The sequence below is a fragment of the Perca fluviatilis genome, chromosome 1 (assembly GCF_010015445.1).
Source record: "Perca fluviatilis chromosome 1, GENO_Pfluv_1.0, whole genome shotgun sequence".
Lineage (NCBI taxonomy): Eukaryota > Metazoa > Chordata > Actinopteri > Perciformes > Percidae > Perca > Perca fluviatilis.
Window position 1 is genome coordinate 29,619 of NC_053112.1, and position 26,471 is coordinate 56,089.

A 26,471-nucleotide genomic window follows, 5' to 3' on the forward strand; every position below is an offset into this window, starting at 1 on the left:
CTATGCGTGTGTGTGCGTGCGTGTGTGCGTGTCCGTGGTCTATGTGCGTCCGTGTGCGTGTGTGCGTCCGTGTGCGTCCTGTGTCCGCGTGTCCGTGTGTGCGTGTCCAGGTCTGGCGTGCGTCCAGTGTGCGTGCGTGTCCGTGTGTGTGTGTGTGTGTGCGTGCGTCCCGTGTCCGTGCGTGCGCGGCCCTCCGTGCGTGCGTGCGTGCGTCCCGGTTTGTGCGTCCGTGGCTGTGTGTACGTGCGTCCGTCCCCTGTGCGTGCGTCAACGTGCGTCCGTGTGCAATGTGTGCGTCCGTGTGTGCGGTCCAGGTGCGTGCGTCCGTGCGTGCGCCAACGCGTACGTGCGGTCCGTGGTGCGGTCCGTGTGTGTGCGTCCAGTGCGTGCGTGCGCATGTGCGTCCGTGTGCGTATTTCGCGTGTGCGCGTGTGGGTCCGTGCCGCAGGCTCGCGGTGCGTGTGCGTGCGCAATGTCCGTGTGTGTGTGTGTATTTGTGCGTCCGTGCTGTACGTGCGCGAGTGTGTGCGTGCGTGTGCCGTGGTTCAGTCCGTCGTGCGTGTGTGTGTCGTGTGCGTGTCCGTGCTGTGTGTGCGTACGTGTGGTAAATCGCGTGTGCGTATCCGGTGCTGCGGTACGTGGTGTGCGTCCTGTGCGTCCTTGTGTCCGTGTGTCGTCTGCGTGTGCGTGCGTGCGTTATGTGTGTGCGTGTCTGTGCGTGTGTGTAGCGTGGTGTGTGTGTGCGTCCGTGTCCATGCGTCCGTGTGTGCGTGTCCTGTGTGCGTGTGTGTGTCCGTCCGGTGCGTGTCCCTGTGCGTGCGGTCCCTGTGCGTCCGTGTGCGGTGTGGTTACTGTCCGTAAGCGTGCGCGTGTTTGTGCGTCCTGTGTAGTGTGCGTCCTGTGCTAGTGGTGCATGTGTGCGTTCCATGCGTGTGTGCGGTCCGTGCGTGCGTGCACGTGTGTGCGTGCGTCTGTGTGTGCGTTGTGGACGTGCGGTGCGTGTCCGTTAACCCCTGTGTCCGTGTGCGTCCGGCTCTCGGTATGCGCAGGTGCGTAGCGTAGGTAAAAGCGTGCCCGGTGCGTCTGCCGGTGCCCGTGTGTAAACTGTCGTGCGTGCGTGTCGTGCGTGTGCGTGCTGTGTGTGTCGTGCGCATGCGTGCGTGTCCGCGTTCATGTGCGTTCTGTGTGTGCGTGAGCGTCCGTCCGTTAGTGTCCCGTGCGTGCGTGTGTGTGCGTGTCCGTCCGTGCGTCCTGTGCGTGTGCTTCTTCCGTGTGTCCGTGTGTGCGTGCGTCTGTCTGTTGGTTGTCCTTGCGGTTCGTCCGTGTGGGTTGTGCGGTGTCTTGTGTGTCGGTGTCCTGCGGGTCGTAGACTTCAGGTAGTGTGTCCGTGTAGTGCAGTGTCCGTCCTGCGTTAATCCTGTGTGCAGGTTAGTGTCCTGTGTGTGTCAGGTATGTTGTGTGTCCGTGTGTGTGTTCAGTGCGTGTGTGTGCGTTCCATGTGCAGTTCGTGTGTGTCCGTGGGTGTGTGTAACTGTGTGGTGCGTGTCCAGGTGATCTGTGCGTGGTGTGTGTGTGCGTCGTGCGTTCCCCGTGTGTGTGTGTCTGTTGTGTGTGTGTGACTTAGTCCGTCCGTGTCGTGTTCTGTGTGTGTGTGTGTTGTAGGTGTATCTGTAACAGGTGTGTGTGGTGTGTTGTGCGTCTGTCTGTGGTAACGTCTGTCGGTGTGTGTCCTGTGTGTGTGTAATGCAAAAAAATAATGTTCAAAACAACACCATTTTAGCCAATCACCCTCGCCGGTTAAAAACGTCCATCATATGTGATATAAAGGTGCGGCAGGTGTGTGTGTGATGTGGTGTGTGCGATGTGTGCGTCCTTAATTCCATCCATCTCCATCCTCCACCTTTTCCCCCTCCTCTCTGTAGCATCCTCTCCCTCCGCGCCGGCCAATCGCTCGCCATTGTGGGCTCGTAGGTAGGATCACGCGACCAACAAGCCACCACATGCCTCTCCATTACCCAACAATTCAGGCACCGGCAAAAGAGAGAGAGAGGCTCTCTCCTCCTCCCTCCTCCTCCTCCTCCTGTTCCTTGTGTCTGGTGCATGGCGGACCCGCTAACGGTCAGCCACAATCGCCACTTTTTTGCTTCTCTTCTCCGGAGATCCGAGGTCTCGTAGTTTAATCCTCATCTCCCCGCTGAGGGGATGAAATGAATGGCGTAGACCGATGGCGGGGAACCCGGCCAGCAGCATCAGCACCACCAGCACGCCGGTAACAGCTCCCACCTCCCTCCTCCTCACCATCACGCCAGCAATCCTCCCCCTTCGTAAGGCTGGTCTCACCATCGCTTACACCATCTTCTACTCGCTGTTTCTCGTGGTGGTAACGCTTCAGCTCTTTGGCTGGTGCTGCGCTGTCACCGTCACAAGCGCCAGCTACCAGACGGCCTTCCTGTTCCTGTGTTCGTTGTGGGTCAGCCTGCGTTCCCTTCTACTTCCGGGGATAAGTGCGGGATCGCCAACGCGGCCGCCGTCTGTTCCGCTTCTGGCTGCTCTTACTGCTTCCCCCCGCCTGCCTGTCAGTTCTTCACGCCAGCCTCTATGAACCTCTACTGTGCATACAGGTGAGAGGTGGGGAGGGAATAACTGATGCCGCAAAACCCGCAAGAGGTGAAGCAGAGACCAATGCATAAAGTCTGGTCCACAATGCACCTTAAAGGAACACGCCAACTTATTGGGACTTTAGCTTTATTCACCGTGAACCCCCAGAGTTAGACTAGTCCATACATACCCCTTTCATCTCCGGCGTGTGCTGTAAGGCTGTCTGACCGGTCCAGCGCTAGCTTAGCCTAGCACAGATCCTGCAGGTGACTGGTTCCAACTAGCCTACTGTCTGGAATAAGTGACAAAATAACTCCAACATGTTCCTATTTACATGTTGTGATTTGTAGAGTCACAGCGGTACAAAAATAATATAACACGGTGCCAAAACCCCGTAAGTAAAGGTGGTGAAGCAGAACGGATGCATAAAGTCCGGGTCCACAAATGCACCTTTTTTAAAAAGGAACACGCCAAACTTATTGGGACTTTATCTTATTCACCGTATTCCCCAGAGTTAGACTAGTCCATACAGACCCTTTTCATCTCAGTGCATGCTGTAACGCTGTCTGACGGCTCCAGTAGCATTAGCTTAGCTCTAGCACAGATCCTGCAGGTGACTGGTTCCAACTAGCCTAATACTGCCCGAAATTGAGACAAAACGACGCCAACGTGGTTCTATTTCCATGTTGTGATTTGTAGAGTCACAGCGTGCACAAAAATAATATAACATGAGACACAGCCGCCTTCTAACCGTGAGTATAAACCGGTAGAACTATATTCTCTCATGCGGAAGAATATAGTACTTTGCGGAATGATTTGTTCTTCTATGCTGTTTTTGTCACTTGCTATTGGGAGTCAGTAGGCTAGTTGGAAACCAGCTACCTTGCGTGGATCTTCGTGCTAGGCTAAGCTAATGCTGGAGCTGCCAGACAGCGTTACAGCACGCACTGAGATGAGAAGGGTAAGTGTATGGACTTGTCTAACTCTGGGGGTTACAGTGAATAAGATAAAGTCCTAATAAGTCGGGTGTGGTTCCTTTTAGCGCCGGGACACACAGGGCTCAAAATCAGCTGCCGGATAGTCTGGCGAGGTCGGTGACTTCCGAAGTCTGTTCGGTGTGTCCCGTGCTAGTCGGGCGGTAGGGCAGTCGTGGGACTCACTCTTGAAACGGAGCGAAGGGATGAGCCTTGACTAGAGTCTCTCAAAATCAGACAAAAAATCTTTTAAAACTGACCTTTTGTTGAGCTGAAATGAAGACAGATTCAGCACACACACACACAAACACACTCTACACACAAACACACACACACACACAAACACACACCACAACACACCCCCCCACCCCCCCCCCTACACCCACCCCCCCCCCCCACCCCCCCTCTCACACCACACCCCCACCCCCCCCACACACACACCCCAACAAACACCCCCCCCCCCCCCTCACACACCACCAACACCTTCACAACAAACACACGCACACAACCCCCCCCCCCACACCCCCCCCACCTTCCCAACCCACAAACACACACACCCCACACACAACACCACCATAAAACCCCCAAACCCCCAAACCCCCCCCCCCCCCCCCCACGTCACCACCCCCAAACAACCCACACCCCACACTCACACACACACACACACAAACACACACACACACACACACACTCTCACACACACACACAAACAACTTCACACACAACACACGTCACACAAAACACACACACACAACCCCACACACACACACCAACACACTCAACACAAACACACACACAACAAAACAACAACAACCACACACACACACACACAAACACACAAACACACACCAACACACACCAAACACACCACACACTCACACACACACACACACACAAACACACACACACACACAACCATCACACACACACACAAACACACACACACACACACACACACACACACACACACATACACACACAAACACACACACACACTAAACACACAAAAACACACACACACTCACACACACACAAAACACACACACACACACACACACACACACACACACACACACACACACACACACACACAAACAACAAAAAAAAACACCAAAACAAAAAACACACACACACACAAACAACACAACACACACACCACACACACACACACACACAACACATACACACACAACACACCACACAAAACACAAACACACACACACACACATACACACACACCAACACACACACCACACACACACACAAACACACACACACATCACACACACACACACAAACACACACACACACACACACACAAACACACACACACACTCACACACACACACAAACACACACACACACAAACAACACACACACACACACAGCCTATTTTCACTCAATGTTTTCGAACATGCTTGTGAACTATTTTAGTCCGATACGAGATATCGATTTTGGACGTCCATGATAGTCTGGCTTTGATAGCCTGTGTGACGCTGCGTCCTCCAATCAGCTGCCGGTTTTCATTTTTTGGACGACAACACAGATTAGCGCCGCCTGCTGCTATGGAGACGTATTACGTCTCGTCTCTCCGGTGTGTTCTGAGGAACTTTCTGGACCGACTCGGGGAGACTGATCAGTCCGACTGGCTCTACTTTACGGTCGGCCGTTTGGCTGGTGTGTCCTGGCTATTAGGGTGCTTCTTCAGATCCAAGATCCAAACTAACATTTCACGATTTTTTTCCCCTAAATTAGGCCCTATGTTCCCACATTTCACAATTGTTTTCAAAAATTAGGCCCTATGTTCCCACATTTCACGATTTTTTTCAAAAATTAGGCCCTATGTTCCCACATTTCACGATTTTTTTTCCTCCAAAATTAGGCCCTATGTTCCCACATTTCTACGATTTTTTTCCCCAAAATTTGGCCCTATGTTCCCACACTTCACGTATTTCTTTCCCCAAAATTTGGTCTCTATGTTCCCACATTTCTACAGTAATATTTCCTTCCAAAATTAGGCCCTATTTTCTCCCACTTTTTCAATGCATTATTTCTTTTCCCCAAAATTAGGCCCTATGTTCCCACATTTCACTTATTTTTTCCCCCCAAAATTAGGCCCTATGTTCCCACATTTCTACGATTTTTTTTTTCTAAAATTAGGCCCTATGTTCCCACATTTCACGATTTTTTTTTCTCCAAAATTAGGCCTTATGTTCCCACATTTCTATGATTTTTTTCCCCAAAATTTGGCCCTATGTTCCCACACTTCACGATTTTTTCCCCCAAAATTAGGCCCTATGTTCCCACATTTCTACGATTATTTTCCAAAATTAGGCCCTATGTTCCCACATTTCACGATTTCTTTTTTCCAAAATTAGGCCCTATGTTCCCACATTTCACGATTATTTTTTTCAAAATTAGGCCCTATGTTCCCACATTTCACGATTTTTTCCCCCCCCAAATTAGGCCCTAGTTCCCACATTTCTAAGATTTTTTTCCCCAAAATTAGGCCCTATGTTCCCACATTTCTAAGATTTGTTTTTGCAAAATTAGGTCCTATGTTCCCACATTTCTACGTTTTTTTTTTTCTAAAATTACGCCCTATGTTCCCACATTTCATGATTTCTTTCCCCAAAATTAGGCCCTATGTTCCCACATTTCACGATTTTTTCCCCCAAAATTAGGCCCTATGATCCCACATTTCATGACATTTTTTTCCCCCCAAATTAGGTCGGCCCTAGTTTCCACATTTCACCGCATTTTTTTTCCCCTAAAATTAGGGCCCCTAGTTCCCACATTTCATGATTTTTCCCCCCCAAATTAGGCGTCAGATGTTCCCACATTTCACGATTTTTTTTCCCCAAAATTAGGCCCTAGTTCCCACATTTCACCCATTTTTTTCCCCCAAAATTAGGCCCTATGTTCCTACATTTCACGATTTCTTTCCCCCAAAATTAGGCCCTAGTTCCCACATTTCAACGATTTTTTTCCCCCCCAAAATTAGGCGCCCTAGTTCCCACATTTCACGATTTTTCCCCCCCAAAATTAGGCCCTAGTTCTCACATTTCACGAATTTTTCTCACAAATTAGGCCCCTATGTTCCCACATTTCACAATTTTTACCCCCCCCCAAAATTAGGCCCTATGTGGTGTTGTCCCACATTTCACGTATTTTTACTCCCAAAATTAGGCCCTATGTTCCCACATTTCACGTATTTCTTTCCCCAAAATTAGGCCCTAGTTCCCACATTTCCACGATTTTTCCCCCAAAAATTAGCGGCCCATGTTCCTATTCCTTTTTTTTTTTTTCAAAATTTAGGCCCCTAGTTCCCACATTTCCACTTTTTTTTCCCCCCAAAATTAGGCGTCAGAGTTCCCCACATTTCACTGATTTTTTCCCCCAAAATTAGGCCCTAGTTCCCACATTTCACGATTATTTTTTCCAAAAATTAGGCCCTAGTTCCAACATTTCACGACATTTTTTCCCCCAAAATTAGGCCCTCTATGTTCCCACATTTAAAGATTTATTTTTTCCCAAAATTATGCCCTAGTTCCCTACATTTCACCGATTTTTCTCCCCCAAAATTAGGCCCTATGTTCCCCCAAATTTCACGATTTTTTTTTTCCACAAAATTAGGCCCTAGTTCCCACATTTCTACGATTTTTTTCCCCAAAATTAGGCCCTATGTTCCCACATTTCTAAGATTTTTTTTTGCAAAATTAGGTCCTATGTTCCCACATTTCTACAATTTTTTTTCTCCAAAATTACGCCCTATGTTCCCACATTTCATGATTTCTTTCCCCAAAATTAGGCCCTATGTTCCCACATTTCACGATTTTTTCCCCCAAAATTAGGCCCTATGTTCCCACATTTCACGATTTTTTCCCCCCAAAATTAGGCCCCTAGTTTCCACATTTCACGATTTTTTTTTCTCCCCAAAATTAGGCCCTAGTTCCCACATTTCACGATTTTTTTCCCCAAAATTAGGTCCTATGTTCCCACATTTCACGATTTCTTTCCCCCAAAATTAGGCCCTAGTTCCCACATTTCACGATTTTTTTTCCCCAAAAATTAGGCCCCTAGTTCCCACATTTCACGATTTTCCCCCAAAATTAGGCCCTAGTTCCCACATTTCACGATTAATATTTTCCAAAAATTAGGCCCTAGTTCCCATTCTCTCACGTTTTTTTCACAAATTAGGCCCTATGTTCCCACATTTCCACGTTTTTTTTCACAAATTAGGCCCTATGTTCCCCACATTTCACACGATTTATTTTTTTTCAAAAATTAGGCCCTATGTTCCCACATTTCACGATTTTTTCCCCCAAAATTAGGCCCTAGTTCCCACATTTCACGATTATTTTTTTTTTCAAAATTAGGCCCTATGTTCCCACATTTCACGATTTTTTTCCCCAAAATTAGGCCCTATGTTCCCACATTTCACGATTTCTTTCCCCAAAATTAGGCCCTAGTTCCCACATTTCACGATTTTTTTCCCCAAAATTAGGCCCTATGTTCCCACATTTCATGATTTTTTTTTTTCAAAATTAGGCCCTAGTTCCCACATTCAAAGATTTATTTTTTCCAAAATTATGCCCTAGTTCCCACATTTCACGATTTTTTCCCCCAAAATTAGGCCCTATGTTCCCACATTTCACGATTTTTTTTTCAAAATTAGGCCCTAGTTCCCACATTTCACTTTTTTTTCCCCCAACATTAGGCTGTATGTTCCACAATATCCCACGATTTCTTTCCCCAAAATTGCGCCTATGTTCCCACATTTCAACGATTTTTTTTCAAAAACTAGGCCCCTAGTTACCACATTTCACGATTTTTCGTGAAAAATGTTCCCACATTTCACAATTTTTGTCCCCAAAATTAGGCCCTATGTTCTCACATTTCACAATTTTTTTCCCCAAAATTAGGCCCTATGTTCCCACATTTCACGATTTTTTTTTCCAAAATTAGGCCCTAGTTCCCACATTTCATGATTTTTGTCCACAAAATTAGGCCGTATGTTCCCACATTTCACGAATTTTTTCCCCAAAATTAGGCCCTATGTTCCCACATTTCACGATTTTTTGCCTCCAAAATTAGGCCGTAGTTCCCACATTTCACGATTTTTTCCCCAAAAAATTAGGTCCTATGTTCCCACATTTCACGATTTTTTTTTTCAAAAATTAGGCCCTATGTTCTCACATTTCACGATTTCTTTCCCCAAAATTAGGCCCTATGTTCCCACATTTCACGATTTTTTCCCCCCAAATTAGGCCCTAGTTTCCACATTTCACGATTTTTTTCCCCAAAATTAGGCCCTAGTTCCCACATTTCACGATTTTTCCCCCAAATTAGGCCGTATGTTCCCACATTTCACGATTTTTTTCCCCAAAATTAGGCCCTAGTTCCCACATTTCACGATTTTTTTCCCCAAAATTAGGCCCTATGTTCCCACATTTCACGATTTTTTTCACAAATTAGGCCCTATGTTCCCACATTTCACGATTTATTTTTTTCAAAAATTAGGCCCTATGTTCCCACATTTCACGATTTTCCCCCCAAATTAGGCCGTATGTTCCCACATTTCACGATTTTTTTCCCCAAAATTAGGCCCTAGTTCCCACATTTCACGATTTTTTTCCCAAAAATTAGGCCCTATGTTCCCACATTTCACGATTTTTTTCACAAATTAGGCCCTATGTTCCCACATTTCACGATTTATTTTTTTCAAAAATTAGGCCCTATGTTCCCACATTTCACGATTTTTTACCCCAAAATTAGGCCCTATGTTCCCACATTTCACGATTTTTTTTTTCAAAAATTAGGCCCTATGTTCCCACATTTCACGATTTTTTACCCCAAAATTAGGCCCTATGTTCCCACATTTCACGATTTCTTTCCCCAAAATTAGGCCCTAGTTCCCACATTTCACGATTTTTCCCCCCAAAATTAGGCCCTATGTTCCCACATTTCATGATTTTTTTTTTTCAAAATTAGGCCCTAGTTCCCACATTTCACTTTTTTTTCCCCCAAAATTAGGCCGTATGTTCCCACATTTCACGATTTTTTCCCCAAAATTAGGCCCTAGTTCCCACATTTCACGATTATTTTTTTCCAAAATTAGGCCCTAGTTCCCACATTTCACGATTTTTTTCCCCAAAATTAGGCCCTATTCAATTCAATTCAATTTTATTTATAGTATCAAATCATAACATAAGTTATCTCGAGACACTTTACAGATAGAGTAGGTCTAGACCACACTCTATAATTTACAAAGCCCCAACAATTCCAACAATTCCAGTAATTCCCTCAAGAGCAAGCAGTGCGACAGTGGCGAGGAAAAACTCCCTCTGGGGAAGAAACCTCGGACAGACCCAGGCTCTTGAAGGGTGTCCGGAAGCGGCGAAGTTAGGGGTGTGATGAACAGTGGCGATAGTAGTCACATTAATAATGGAACAGTGACTGGATGTAGCGGGAAGCTGCAGGGTTCAGCAGGACGCAGCATGACATTGCAGGGCATCGCTGAGTTCAGCAGGGAGTGCAGCAGGACCACGGCGACAGCTGCAACCAGGGTCTTGGTGCCAACGTTCTCCAAGGAAATACGCTGGGGGAAAAAAAAGCATAAGGACTCCGGGGAGTAAACTCCCCAGAAGCTAGGATTAGTAACAAGCATTTCTGGGACGGGCTGCACACAAATAGTAATAGTAATAGTAACAGTAATAGAAACAGTAATAGAAAGGGAGAGGAGAGAGCATCGTAGTGTGCCAAAGGAAGGAAGTCCCCTGGCAGTCTAGGACTATAACAGCGTAACTATAACAGGTAACTAAGAGAGACAGGTCATAAGGAGAGGTAGCTTTTTCAGGCTTAGAACTCTCCCCTGCCGGATCTGGCTTGGCTGGCCTGCCTCCCCTATACTTTGTTATGTATTATTAATCTAACAATTATGAAGAGAAGCAGTTGGGCCAGTTAGGTGAACACTGCAACTCCTCACTCCCTAACTATAAGCTTTATCAAATAGGAGAGTTTTAAGTTCATTCTTGAATGAGGTGACAGTTTCTGCCCCGCGACCCCAGATCGGGAGCTGGTTCCATAGGAGAGGAGCCTGATAACTGAAGGCTCTAGCTCCCATTCTACTTTTAGAGACTCTAGGTACCACCAGTAACTCTGCATTCTGGGGAGCGCAGTGTTCTAGTGGGACAATAGGGTATTAGGAGCTCTTCTAGATATGATGGTGCTAGACCATTTAGAGCTTTGTAGGTCAAGAGAAGGACTTTAAACTCAATCCTGGATTCAACAGGAAGCCAATGCAGAGAAGCTAATACAGGAGAAATATGATCTCTTTTCTTAGTTCTTGTGAGAACACGCGCAGCATTCTGGATCAGCTGGAGAGTCTTAAGAGACTTATTTGAGCAACCTGACAGTAGGGAATTACAATAGTCCAGCCTGGAAGTAACAAATGCATGGACTAGTTTTTCAGCGTCGTTTTGAGACAGGATATTCCTAATTTTGGCAATGTTACGAGATGAAAAAAGGCTGTTCTTGAGGTTTGTTTTAGATTGGCATTAAAGGATATATCCTGATCAAAGATAACTTCTAAATTTCTAACAGTGGTGCTGGAGGCCAGGGCAACACCATCCAGAGTAGCTATATCTCTAGATAATGAAGTTCGGAGGTGTTTAGGGCCCAGCACAATAACTTCAGTTTTGTTAGGGTTTAACATCAGAAAATTATAGGTCATCCAGGATTTTATATCCTTAATGCACTCTTGAAATTTTGCTAGCTGACTGGTTTCGTCTGGTTTGATTGACAAGTATAATTGGGTGTCATCCGCATAACAGTGAAAGTTAATTGAGTGTTTTCTAATAATATTGCCTAGAGGAAGCATATATAAGGAGAATAGAATTGGTCCAAGCACTGAGCCTTGAGGAACCCCATGGCTAACTTTAGCGTGCATTTGGGATTTACTCATTATCATTCACAAATTGAGATCGATCAGAGAAATAGGACCTAAACCAACTCAGAGCAATTCCTTTAATGCCAACCAAGTGTTCCAATCTCTGTAACAGGATTGAATGGTCAATTGTGTCAAATGCAGCACTAAGATCTAGTAAAACAAGAATGGAGACAAGACCTTTGTCTGCAGCAGTTAAAAGGTCGTTAGTAATTTTCACCAGTGCCGTCTCTGTGCTATGATTCTTTCTAAATCCTGATTGAAAGTCATCAAATAAACTGTTGCTATGTAGAAAATCGCATAACTGATTAGCAACCACCTTCTCAAGGATCTTGGATAGAAAAGGAAGGTTAGATATAGGTCTATAGTTTGCTAAGACCTCAGGATCCAGGGTGGGTTTTTTCAGAAGAGGTTTTATCACAGCTACTTTAAATGACTGTGGTACATAACCTGTTAATAGAGACATATTGATCATATCTAGTAATGAGGTGTTAACCACAGGTAATGCTTCTTTGAGTAGTCTCGTTGGGATGGGGTCCAAGAGACAGGTAGATGGCTTAGCTGAGGATATCTTTAACATTAATTGTTGAAGATCTATAGGATAAAAGCAGTCTAAGTATATGTCGAGACTAGTCTTTATTTCCTAACGACTCTGCGTTTAAAGGTGAACCGTTAGAAGTTGAGTGTAAAAGGTGATGAATTTTATCTCTAATTGTTGTAATTTTATCATTGAAGAAGCTCATGAAGTCATCACTACTCAGAGCTAGAGGAATAGATGGCTCAGTAGAGCTGTGGCTATCTGTCAGCCTGGCGACAGTGCTGAAAAAGCAACCTGGGTTGTTCTTGTTTTCTTCTATTAGTGATGAGTAATAGTCTGATCTGGCCTTTCTTAGGGCCTTCCTATAGGTTTTGAGACTTTCTTGCCAATCCAAACGAGATTCTTCCACCTTGGTGGAACGCCACTTAATTCGAGGGTTTGCGAGATTTGTTTTAATTGCGAGTTTGGGAGTTATACCAAGGTGCTAGTTTCCTTTGCTTCATCATCTTCTTTTTCAGGGGCGACGGAGTCTAAGGTTAGATCCGTAGGCATGTCGTAATACCGTCTACAAATGCATCAATTTGAGAGGGACTGAGGTTAACATACAGGTCCTCTGTTATGTTAAGGCATGACATAGAGTCGAGAATGCTGTTGGAATATCTTCTTTAAATTTAGCTATAGCACTGTCAGATAAGCATCTGGTGTAGGAGCTTTTATCTAATTTAATATAATCAGGTAGTAAGAATTCGAAAGTGATTAAAGAATGATCTGATAATACCGAATTCTGCGAAAATATTATTAAATCCTCAATTTCAATACCATATGCCAGCACAAGGTCGAGGGTGTGGTTAAAACAGTCGCGTTCGCCTTGTGCACACTCTGACTGAAACCGATTGAATCCGGTAATGAGTTGAAAGCAGTACTAAGGCTGTCATTGTCAAGCGTCCACATGGATATTAAAATCACCTACAAAGTACTTGGTCTGATTTAAGGACTAAACATGATAAAAACTCTGAGAATTCAGATAAAAATTCAGAATACGGACCTGGAGCCCTGTAAATAACAGACGAATATAATTGGCTGTAATGTTTTCCATTTTGGATGTTGAAGATTAAGAACAAGACTTTCAAATGAGTTATAATGTAATTTAGGTTTAGGAGTAATTAGCAGGCTTGCATCAAAGATGGCTGCAACTCCCCTCCTCGGCCTGAGCCTCTAGGAATTTGAGTATTAATATGGCTGGGAGGTGGGGCTTCATTTAGACTAACATAGTCTTCATGGCCCACCCAGGTTTCAGTAAGACAAAATAAATCAATTTTATTGTCTGATATCAACTCGTTTACCAGTACTGCTTTAGAAGACAGAGATCTAATATTTAATAGTCCACATCTAATTTTCCTATTTTGTTCTATTGCAGTCGTTTTAATTCCAATTAGGTTGTTAAGTATAGCGCATCTTTTGTTTACCTTTGATTTAACCGATCTGAGCGGGGGACGGACACCGTGCTTATTAGACTATGAGTGGGCTGACTGCTCAAACGGAGGCACAGAGGCGTAGCACTGCACCTCTGATTACTAATATCAAACTTGGGTTGTCATGGTTTATGTCTGATAACTTCGTTCAGATTTTTGATATGAGGCGGCACCGTCCCAGGTGGGATGAATGCCGTCTCTCTCAATCGAACCAGGCTTTCCCCAGAAGCGCCCTCCAGTTATTCACATAGCCCACATCATTAGCTGGGCACCACCCGACAACCAGCGGTGGAAGGATGCGTCTGACTGTACATTTCATCATTGGTCAGGTTTGGCAGGGGTCAGAGAAAACTACTGAGTCCGACATTGTCTTTCGCGTATGCACAAAGTGACTCAACATTCATTTTAGTGATCTCCGATTACGACCATTACCACCTACGTGAAGTATGATCTTACTGTATTTACGGTTCTTTTTGCCAGCAGTTTTAGATGGGTTTCTATATCGCCCGCTCCAGCCCGGGGGCACATATGACCGTAGGTAGGCCTACTGTAGCCGCCGGGGGCGCTGGCGCCATATCGCAGTATAGAGCTCCCAATAACCAGAACTGGCTTCTCGCGGGTGTATCGCTGAGTAGGGAAGGCTCCTGTTAGAGAGGCGAAGCGGCTCCGGTTTAAGCGACCGTCATCATGTGCACTCCCTGGTCTAGATCTACGCTTCGCTTCCCTCGGACAGTCACCCACTTGCCGGGCTGTCGGGGTCTGCCGGGGGACAGCTAGCAGAAGCTACAGAAGCTACAGTATGTTGGCCCGCATTAACTACATGGTGCTGGCTAGCTACGGGAGCTTATCGATTCTGATTCCATGGTGCGGAGCCGTGACTCAAATTCACTAAGCCTTGCCTCCAAAACAGCGAATATACTACATTTATTACATGTATCGTTATCACTAAAGGAGGCAGAGGAATAGCTAAACATTTGACACACAGAGCAAGAGAGAGCAGGAGAGGGAGAGGAATTAGCCATTGCTAATGGCTAAGCTAAAGTAGCTAACAGTGTTTTAACAATTGTAAATTCAGCGAGTCAGTCGCTGTAAGTGAAGCTAAGTATAAGTGCTTGAGTAAAACAATTGTAATTCAAATGCAATCCAGGCAAATAGCTGCTAATTTAAACAGTGAAGCAGAGTTCAGTAAGTTTTTGCCGGAGCAGCAAACTAGCGTTTGTAACACGGGAACACCGTCGGCACGTCGTCTCCACAGCCTATGTTCCCACATTTAAAGATTTATTTTTTCCAAAATTATGCCCTAGTTCCCACATTTCACGATTTTTTCCCCCAAAATTAGGCCCTATGTTCCCACATTTCACGATTTTTTTTTTCAAAATTAGGCCCTAGTTCCCACATTTCACGATTTTTTTTTTCAAAATTAGGCCCTAGTTCCCACATTTCACTTTTTTTTCCCCCAAAATTAGGCTGTATGTTCCCACATTTCACGATTTCTTTCCCCAAAATTAGGCCGTATGTTCCCACATTTCACGATTTTTTTTTCAAAAATTAGGCCCTAGTTCCCACATTTCACGATTTTTCGTGAAAAATGTTCCCACATTTCACAATTTTTGTCCCCAAAATTAGGCCCTATGTTCTCACATTTCAAAATTTTTTCCCCAAAATTAGGCCCTATGTTCCCACATTTCACGAATTTTTTTTCCAAAATTCGGCCCTATGTTCCCACATTTCACGAATTTTTTTTTTTTTCCAAAATTAGGCCCTAGTTCCCACATTTCACGATTTTTGTCCCCAAAATTAGGCCCTATGTTCCCACATTTCAAGATTTATTTTTTCCAAAATTAGGCCCTAGTTCCCACATTTCACGATTTTTCGTGAAAAATGTTCCCACATTTCACAATTTTTGTCCCCAATATTAGGCCCTATGTTCTCACATTTCACAATTTTTTTCCCCAAAATTAGGCCATTTCCCGTTCTTTTCCATTTCCCTCATTCCATTCCAATTCCATTCCATTCCATTCCATTTCCATTCCCTTCCATTCCATTCCATTCCATTTCTTCCGGCCCCCATTCCATTCCATTCCATTCCATTCCATTCCATTCCATTCCATTTTCCATTCCATTCCATTCCATTCCTTCATTCCATTTTCCTCCATTCCCTTCCATTCCATTCCATTCCATTCCATTCCATTCCATTTCCATTCCATTCCATTCCATTCCATTCCATTCCATTTCCATTCCATTCCCATTCCATTCTTCCATTCCATTCCATTCCATTCCATTCCATTCTCCTTCATTCCATTCCATTCCATTCCATTCCCATTCCATTCCATTCCATTCCATTCCTTTTCCATTCCATTCCATTCTTTCATTATTCATTCCATTTTCATTCCATTCCATTCCTTTTCATTCCTCATTCCATTCATTCATTCCATTTCTTTTCCATTCCATTCATTCCATTATTCCATTCCATTCCATTATTCCATTCCATTCTTCCATTTCCCTTCCATTCCATTCCTATTCCATTCCATTCTCCATTTCCTACCCTATTCCATTCCATTCCATTCATTCCATTCCATTCCATTCCATTCCATTCCATTCCATTCCATTCCATTCCACTTTCCATTCCATTCCACATTTTTCCTTCCATTCCATTCCATTTTCCATTTCATTCCATTCCATTCCATTCCATTTCCATTTTATTCCATTCCATTTCCATTTTTCCTCATTCCATTCCATTTTCCATTCCATTTCCATTTCCATTCATTCCATTCCATTCCATTCCATTCCCTTCCATTCCATTCCATTCCATTCCATTCCATTTTTCCATTCCATTCCTATTCCATTTTCCTTTCCTTCCATTCCATTCTTCCGTCATTCCATTCCATTCCGTGTTCCATTCCATTTTTTCTTCATTCCATTCCATTTTCCTCTCATTCCATTCCATTCCATTCTCCTTCCATTCCATTCCACTATTTTCGTCCATTCTTCCATTCTATTTCCATTCCATTCCATTTTGTTCCCTCCCATTCCATTTTTTCCTCATTCCATTTCCATTCTTTCTTCCATTCCTTTTCCCCTTCCTTCATTTTATTTTCTCCTTCCATTTCTCATTTTCCATTCATTCCATATTCCATTCTTTCCATTCCATTCCCATTTTTTGGCCATTCCATTTCCATTTTTCCGTCGTTTCTCATTTCCTTTTTCCTTATATTTCCTTTTCTTCCATTTCCACTTTTTTTCTTCCATTCCATTTCATTTTTTTTTTCATTCTTTTTTCCTTTCTTTTTTCCATTCCATTTCCATTTTTTTTTTTCTTCCATTCATTTTTTCCTTCCTTTCCATTTCCATTCTTTTCCTTCTCTTCCATTCCTTTTTCTCCATTTCCTTTTTTCTCTTTCCATTCCATTTTCTCTTTTTTTTCATTCTTTCTCTTTTCTTCCTTTTTTCCATCTTTCCATTTCCGTTTTTTTTGTATTCCATTCCTTTATTCTTTTCTTTTTTCCATTTCCTTTTTTTTTTTCTTGTTATTTGTTCCATTCTTCCCATTCCTTTCATTCCCATTTCCTTTTCTCATTCCATTTCTCTTATTCCACTTTCATTTCCATTCCATTTCGTTATTCCATTCCATTCCATTTTCCATTCCATTCCATTTTTTCCATTTCCATTCCTCATTCCATTCTTCCATTCCTTCCATTCCATTCCATTCCATTCCCATTCCATTTCTTTTCCATTCCATTCCACTAGGGTTGATTTCCTTCCATTCCATTCCATTCCATTCCATTCCATTCCATTCCATTCCATTCCATTCCATTCCATTCCATTCCTCCATTCCATTCCATTGCATTCCATTCCATTCCATTCCATTCCATTCCTTTCCATTCCATTCCGTTCCATTCCATTGCACTCGGGTTGATTCCACTCCATTGCATTCCATTCCATTCCATTCCATTCCATTCCATTCCATTCCATTCCATTTCCATTCCATTCCATTCCATTCCATTCTTCATTCCATTCCATTCCATTCCATTTCCATTCCATTTTCATTCCATTCCATTTCCATTCCATTCCATTCCATTCCATTCTTTTATTCCATTCATTCCATTCCATTCATTCCATTCCATTCCATTCCTTTCCATTTCCCCTCTTCCATTCCATTCATTCCATTCCATTTTCTTCCATTCCATTTTCTTTCCATTCTTTATTTCTTTTCCCATTCCATTCCCATTCTTCATTCCATTCTTCTCCTTCCATTTCATTCCATTTATTCCATTTCCATTTTCATTCCATTTCCATTCTTCCCTTCCATTTCCTTGTCATTCCATTCCTTTTCCCTTCCATTCCATTCCATTCCTCCATTCCCATTCCATTCCTCCTCCTTCTCCATTCCATTCTTCCTTCCATTCCACCTTTTTCATTCCATTCCGATTTTCATCATTCCATTCCATTTTTCCATTCCATTCTCCATTCCATTTTCCATTTTCCATTCCATTCCATTTTCCATCCCCATTCCATTTCCATTTTTCATTCGTTCCATTCCATTTCCCCTTCCCCCATTCCTTTCTTATTTTCCGTTATTCCATTCCATTCCTGTCCATTCTTTTCTCCATTTCATTTTCCGTCCGGCCATTCCATTCCTATTTTCCCGTCCCATTCCATTCCATTCGTTTTTCGTGTATTCCATTCCTTTGCCTTCCATTTCCTTTTTTTTCCTGCCTTTCCATTCCACTTTTTCCTTTTCCATTTCCTTTTCCTTTCCATTCCTTTCCTCTTTCTTTCCATTTCTTTTTTCGTGTCCTTTCTTTTTCTGTTCCATTTCCTTTTTTTCCTTCATTTCCTTTTTCATTCCATTCCTTATTTTCCCTTCCATTTCCGTTTTTTGTCGTTTCCATTTCCGTTTTTTTTCCGTCGTTCCATTTCCACGTTTTTTTTTTCCGGTCGGCCTCTTCCATTTCCTTTTCCGTGGGCTGTATTCCATTCTTTTCTTTTCCATTCCTTTTTTCGCGGCGTTCCATTCCTTTTTTGTGTGTTATTTTTTTATTTCTTATTTTCCGTCTTCGTTCCATTTCCGTTTTCGTGTTCCATTTTCTTTTCCCTGTTCTCCATTTTCCTTCATTTCCGTTATTTTCTCGTTCCACATTTCCACGTTTTCGTTGTTCCATTTTGGTTGTCGTTCCATTCCTTTTCCGGTCCGTATCTTCCATTTCTTTTCCTGGGTCATTCGTTCCATTCCATATTTCCTATTCCACTTTTCCATTTTTCCATTCACCCTTTTACTTTCAATTTATTTTTTTTCCATTCTTCCGTCCCTTGTCCTTTCCGTTTTGCCTTTCCCTTGTTCTCCCTTCCCTTTTTTTTTCCATTCCTATCCACATTCATTTTACTTTTCCATTTCTTTTTTTCCCCCCTTTTTTTCCCATTTCCTTTTTTTCCCCAAATCCATGTTCTACTTTCATTTTTTTATTTTTTTAGCCCTATGTTCCACATTTCAATTTATTTATTTTTATTAGGCCCTATGTTCTCACATTTCAATTTATTTATTTTTATTAGACCCTATGTTCCCCTTTTCTTATCCTCGAATCTAACTTCATTGTAACTTGTCTTTTATCCCCCCCCCCATCACATTTATTCCCACCCTCTCATCTTCCTCTTTTAACACTCATTCAGACTCAACCTCTCCAACTGTGTGTAGTCCTTGTGACACCATGGCATTCATTCTGATTGTGACATTTGATCCTGTTTGAATGAGCCATAATTCCCATTCTTATTATTATTATTATTATTATTATTATTATTATTGTTATTATTCACTTTAAGCTGGATGGAAACACACTTTGATTGGCTGTATTTGCATGAATGTTTTTAGTGAACTTGGTTTGACCCAGTGAGTGTGATTTAATGTGCATGTCCACAGGGGGGCGACATTTCCCACGCTTCCCATTGGTTGTCTCTGTAAGCACACACACACACACACACACACACACACACACACACACACACACACACACACCCCCTACACACACACACACACACACACACACACACCTTTCAGACACACACACACCGCACATACAGACACACACACACGGCACACACACACACACACACACACACATTTGACACACACACACACACACACACACACGTTTTAGACACACAATTTCAGACACACACACATACAGACACACACACACACACACAGACATACAGACACACACACTCCGCACATACAGACACACACACACACACACTACGACACACAAACACACACACACACTCGCGTGCACACATGCACACATACATACACACATACACACGCACACACCTGACGCACACACTGACCACGACCCCACAGCTACACAGAGACACATGCACGCACACACACACACAGACACACACTTCTTGTTGTCGTGTTTAAAGTTAACGTGTGTCCGTCTCCTCCAGACTTCCTCTGTATCTGGTCTTCTTGTTGTCGTGTTTAACATTTAACTGCGCGTATGCGCATCACACACACACCCACACAGACACACACACACCCACACGACGCACACACCCACCCACCCACACACACACACAGACAGACACACACACACGCACACACAGACACCCACACACACACACACACACACACACACACACACACACACACACACACACACACACACACACATTTGAAGTAGCTTCTGTTTTAGATCCTCCTGTGTGTGTTGTCGTGTTTAACGTAAACGTGTGTGTGTCCCTTCTCCTCCAGAATGGAAAGCCAACGAGGTCAAAAACACGTGACTTCTAACACGTTGACAACACATTGACAACCGTTAGCGGTGGCGTGACGTTATCAGCGTGTTGTCAGCGTGTTGGAAGTCGCGTGTGTTGACGCGTTGGCTTTCTCGACTTCCTCTGTATCTGGTCTTCTTGTTGTAGGTGTTTAACATTGCGTGTTGTGTGTCCCTTCTCCTCAGACTTCCCCTGTATCTGGTCTTCTTGTTGTAGGTGTTTAACGTGCGTATTATTGTTGTGCGTCTCTGTGTTTGTTGCGTTAGCGTGTGTATTGTGTTAGCGTTATATCTGTATTGTTTGCGTTAGGTGCGTGTGTGTAATGTTGCGTGTTATTGTGATGATAGCGTGATGTGTGTGTTTACTTACGTTAGCTGTTGTTGTGCTGTTGTTGTTTAACTGTCGTGTGTGTGTATTACGTGTCTGTGTGTTTTACGGATGCGTGTGTGTGACGTTGTCTTGTGTTTAATGTTACGTGTGCGTCCGTTCCTCAGACTTCCTCTGTATCTGGTCTTCTTGTTGTCGTGTTTAACATTAACGTGTGTGTGTCCCTTCTCCTCCGGTATGGAAATCAGCGGGTCAAAACTGCTGACTTCTAACCGCGTTAACAACACGTTGACAACCGTTAGCGGCGGTGGCGTGTTGTCAGCGTTGTTAATCAACGTGTTGTCAGCGTGTTGTCAGCGTGTTAGAAGTCACATGTATTTGACCTCGTTAACTTCCTATTCTCGGATTTCCTCTGTATCTCGGTCTTCTTGTTGTAGGTGTTTAACATTAGCGTTGTCGTATTGTGTCCTTCTCCTCCAGACTTCCCCTGTATCTGGTCTTCTTGTTGTTGTGTTTAACGTTAACGTGTGTGTCTGCGTGTGTGCGTGTCTGTGTGTTTAACGTTAACGTGTGTGCGTCCCGTTTCCTCCAGACTTCCCCTGTATCTGGTCTTCTTGTTGTCGTGTTTAACATTAAGGTGTGTGTGTCCCTTCTCCTCCGGTATGGAAAGCCAACGAGGTCAAAAACATGTGACTTCTAACACGTTAACACGTTGACAACACGTTAACGACGCGTGACGTGTTGTCAACGTGTTGTCAACTTGTTGTCAACGTGTTGTCAACGTGTTAGAAGTCACATGTATTTGACCTCGTTGGCTTTCCATACTCCAGACTTCCTCTGTATCTGGTCTTCTTGTTGTCGTGTTTAACATTAACGTGTGTGTGTCCCTTCTCCTCCGGTATGGAAAGCCAACGAGGTCAAAAACACGTGACTTCTAACACGTTGACACGTTAACAACACGTCAATTTTTCACGCACCGTTAACGTGTTGTCAACGTGTTGTCAACGTGTTAGAATTCACAAGACTTCCCCTGTATCTGGTCTTCTTGTTGTTGTGTTTAACGTTAACGTGTGTGTCTGCGTGTGTGCGTGTCTGTGTGTTTAACGTTAACGTGTGTGCGTCCCGTTTCCTCCAGACTTCCCCTGTATCTGGTCTTCTTGTTGTCGTGTTTAACATTAACGTGTGTGTGTGTGCGTGTCTGTGTGTTTAACATTAACGTGTGTGTGTCCCTTCTCCTCCGGTATGGAAAGCCAACGAGGTCAAAAACATGTGAATTCTAACACGTTAACAACACGTTGACAACACGTTAACGATGCGTGACGTGTTGTCAACGTGTTGTTAACTGTTACTACATGTTGTCAGCCTGTTAGAGTCACATATATTTGACCTCGTTCGTCTCTCATTTCCTCTGTATCTTCTTCTTGTTTGTGGTGTTTAACATTAGCGTTATTGTGTGTGTGCGTGTCTGTGTGTTTAACATTAGCTGTGTGTGTCCTTTCTCCTCGTATGGAAGGCCAGCGGTCAAAACCGTGACTTCTAAGGTTGACAACCGTTAACAAAGGCGTCAATTTTTTCCCCCCTGTTGTGATCGTTTATCCTTGTTTTTCTTTTAGTTCCAGTATTTCTTCTTATTATCCTTTCCTTATTATTTCTTGTTGTTTTCGTTTGTGTTCGTTTTGTTTTTTTTTTCTGTATCTGGTCTTCCTGGGCGTCAGCCTTCTCTTCCTCGTGGTTAATCTGGTCTGCGCGCTGCTGGTCAAAATGGCCGCGGCCGACGTGAAGACCATCGTCCTGGTGAGGGTCACCATCAACGACAGCCTGTTCGTCCTCTGCGCTGTCTCGCTCTCCGTCTGCCTCTACAAGGTCGCCAAGATGTCGCTGGCCAACATCTACCTGGAGTCAAAGGTACACGTCCAACCTCTTCACTCTGTACTGTCTGTTCTCTTCTTATTCTCTTAATATTCTCTTAATATTCTCTTCTTATTCTCTTAATATTCTCTTAATATTCTCTTCTTATTCTCTTAATATTCTCTTAATACTCTCTTCTTATTCTCTTAATATTCTCTTCTTATTCTCTTAATATTCTCTTCTTATTCTCTTAATATTCTCTTAATATTCTCTTCTTATTCTCTTAATATTCTCTTCATATTCTCTTCTTATTCTCTTCTTATTCTCTTAATATTCTCTTATTATTCTCTTCTTATTCTCTTATTATTCTCTTAATATTCTCTTCTTATTCTCTTAATATTCTCTTCTTATTCTCTTCTTATTCTCTTAATATTCTCTTATTATTCTCTTCTTATTCTCTTAATATTCTCTTATTATTCTCTTCTTATTCTCTTCTTATTCTCTTAATATTCTCTTCTTATTCTCTTCTTATTCTCTTAATATTCTCTTAATATTCTCTTAATATTCTCTTCTTATTCTCTTAATATTCTCTTAATATTCTCTTAATATTCTCTTCTTATTCTCTTAATATTCTCTTATTATTCTCTTCTTATTCTCTTCTTATTCTCTTCTTATTCTCTTAATATTCTCTTAATATTCTCTTAATATTCTCTTTTTGTTCTATTATTATTGCTTTTTTCTCTTAATGTTCTCTTTCTCTTTTGTTCTTAATATTCTCTTCTTGTTCTCTTAATGTTCTCTTCTTATTCTCTTCTTATTCTCTTCTTTTCTCTTAATGTTCTCTTCTTATTCTCTTAATGTTTTTTTTCTCTTATGTTCTTTAATATTCTGTTCTTATTCTGTTCTTATTCTGTTCTTATTCTCTTAATTTCTTCTTATTCTCTTCTTATTCTCTTCTTGTTCTTTAATATTCTCTTAATATTCTCTTCTTATTCTCTTAATATTCTCTTACTGTTCTCTTCTTATTCTCTTAATTTCTCTTCTTATTCTCTTATTATTCTCTTTTTGTTCTATTAATGTTTCTTTCTTATTCTCTTATTATTCTCTTCTTGTTCTCTTTTGTTCTTTATTCTCTTCTTATTCTCTTAATGTTCTCTTCTTATTCTCTTCTTGTTCTCTTCTTATTCTCTTTTATTCTCTTTGTTCTCTTAATGTTCTCTTCTTGTTCTTATATTCTCTTCTTATTCTCTTCTTATTCTCTTCTTGTTCTTTTTTTTTCTCTTTATTCTCTTTTTTCTTTTTCTTTTCTTTTCTTTTCTTTTTCTCTCTTGTTCTCTTTTGTTCTCTTAATGTTCTCTTAATATTCTCTTCTTATTCTCTTATTTCTCTTAATTTCTCTTCTTATTCTCTTATATTCTCTTCTTTTCTTAATTCTCTTAATGTTCTCTTCTTTTCTTAATATTCTCTTCTTATTCTCTTTTATTCTCTTTGTTTTTTAATATTCTCTTCTTATTCTCTTAATGTTCTTTTTATTCTCTTAATGTTCTTAATGTTCTCTTCTTTTCTCATATTCTCTTCTTATTCTCTTTTTTTTTTCTTCTTGTTCTCTTAATGTTCTCTTATGTTTCTTTTGTTCTCTTTTCTTTCTTCTTATTCTCTTAATATTCTCTTCTTATTCTTTATTTTTTTTTATCTTTTTCTCTTTATTCTTTTCTCTTTTATTCTCTTTATTCTCTTCTTATTCTCTTTTATTCTTAATTTCTTCTTGTTCTCTTAATTTCTTCTTTTCTCTTTCTTTTCTTTTCTTTTATTCTTTTTTTTCTTTTTTTTTCTTATTCTTTTATTCTCTTAATTTCTCTTCTTATTCTTTTCTTATTTCTCTTCTTTTTTTATTCTCTTCTTATTTTTTTTTCTTTTTTTTTTTCTCTTTTCTTTTTCTCTTTTTCTCTTTTTCTTTTTTTTTCTCTCTCTTTTTCTTCTTTTTTTTCTTTTTTTTCTCTTTTTTCTCTTTTTCTTTTTTTTTTTTTGTTTTTTTGTTTTTGTGTTGTTTTTTTGTTTTGTTTTTGTGTTTGTGTTTTTGTCTTTTTTTTTGTTTTGTTTTGTGTGTTGTTTTGTGTGTTGTTTGTGTTTGTTTTTTGTGTGTTTGTTGTGTGTGTGTGTGTGTGTTGTTTTTTTGTTGTTTTTGTGTGTGTGGTGTTTTTGTGTGTTATTGTGTGTTGTGTGTTGTGTGTTGTGTGTGTGTGTTGTTGTGGGTGTGTATTGTGTGTTGTGTGTGTGTGTGTGTGTGTGTGTTGTGTGTGTGTGTGTGTGTGTGTTTTTGTGTGTATTGTGTGTGCTGTGTGTGTGTGTGTGTGTTTTGTGTGTGTTGTGTGTATGTGTGTGTGTGTGTGTGTGTGTGTATTGTGTGTGCTGTGTGTGTGTGTGTGTGTTGTATGTGTGTGTGTGTGTGTTTGTCTGTGTGTCTTGTGTTGTTGTTGGTGTGTGTGTGTGTGTGTGTGTGTGTGTGTGTGTGTGTGTTGTGTGTGTGTGTGTGTGTGTGTGGTGTGTTATGATTCATGTGGGGGTGTAACTGTGGCACGAACACCATCCTATTGATATGACAGTTTTTTTACACACACACACAACAAACACACATGAAACATGATCTCTTTAATCACACACACACACACACACACACACACACACACACACACACACACACACACACACACACACACACACACTTTCTTACTCACACACACACACACACACACACACAACCCCACCCACCGTTGATCTCTTTATCACACACACACACACACACACACACACTCACACACACACACACACACACACACACACACACACACAGAGACAGGTGATCTCTTTAATCACACACACACACTCTCACACACACACACACACACACACACACACACACACACACACACACACACACACACACACACACACAGAGAGACAGGTGATCTCTTTAATCTGCTGCTCTTATTCTCTTAATAATCAGAAAACGGTATATCACTGAAAACACCAGTGAATCATTCATTCAGCTTTTCTCCTCTACACCCACCCTCACTGGGGTCTCAGTCACTGAGCTGGTAGATAATTTCAACCGTAAAATTACGAATGTTATGGATGCTATTGCTCCCACTAAGGTTAAAGCTGTCTCTGGTAAGAAAAGATCTCCATGGAGAAATGTTATAGGTGTGAGAACAGAAAAATAAGAGTGTCGAAAAGCTGAGCGCGCAGTTGGCGAAAATCCAATCTCCAAGGTCCACTATAACACTTATAAGGAGACTTCGCATTTATAATCTGGAACTAAGAATGCAAGACGGTCCTTTTTCTCTGACATTATCGCCAGAACAATAATAATTCACGTGCTTTGTTTGCTACTGTTGATAGATTAACCAACCCTCCAGTACCAGTAGCATCTGAGCTGTTGTCTACCAAGGCTTGCAATGACTTTGCCTCCTTCTTCACAGACAAAATTCAGAAAATTAGACAAACAGTCAGTGCCTCCATATCAAGTACAGGATATGTGTTGTCACAGTATGCCGCATACAAAACTAATTCCAACATGACACAATTTCATACGATCAACCTTAAAAACCTGGAGGACATTATACAACAGCTGACAACCTCCTCCTGTTGCCTTGATATTCTACCAACGGGTGTTTTCAAAAATGTTTCGAAGTGTTTGGCTTCTGATCTTCTAAATATTGTAAATACGTCTCTGCTCTCAGGTATCTTTCCACAGGCCCTGAAAACTGCAGTCATCAAGCCACTCCTAAAAAAGAACAATCTAGACACGACACTAATGAGCAACTATAGGCCAATATCAAACCTTCCATTTTTAAGTAAAATCATAGAAAAAGTGGTTTTTCAACAACTCAACCTTTTCTTATCACTAAACAACAGTTTTGATGCCTTCCAGTCAGGTTTTCGACCACACCACAGCACTGAGACGGCTCTTGTTAAAGTCTTTAATGACATCC

At 42.1% G+C, this 26,471-nt stretch overlaps 1 protein-coding gene across 1 annotated transcript in view; it reads left to right on the top strand.

The window, feature by feature from the left end:
* Positions 1 to 26,471, top strand: part of LOC120559874 (G protein-coupled receptor 137Ba-like) — a 64,308-nt gene that overhangs the window by 28,765 nt on the left and 9,072 nt on the right. Inside the window, exons 4-5 of the mRNA XM_039801942.1 lie at positions 20,490 to 20,505; positions 22,330 to 22,536. Coding sequence (XP_039657876.1) covers positions 20,490 to 20,505; positions 22,330 to 22,536 — 223 coding nt within the window. The remainder of the gene's footprint in view (positions 1 to 20,489; positions 20,506 to 22,329; positions 22,537 to 26,471) is intronic.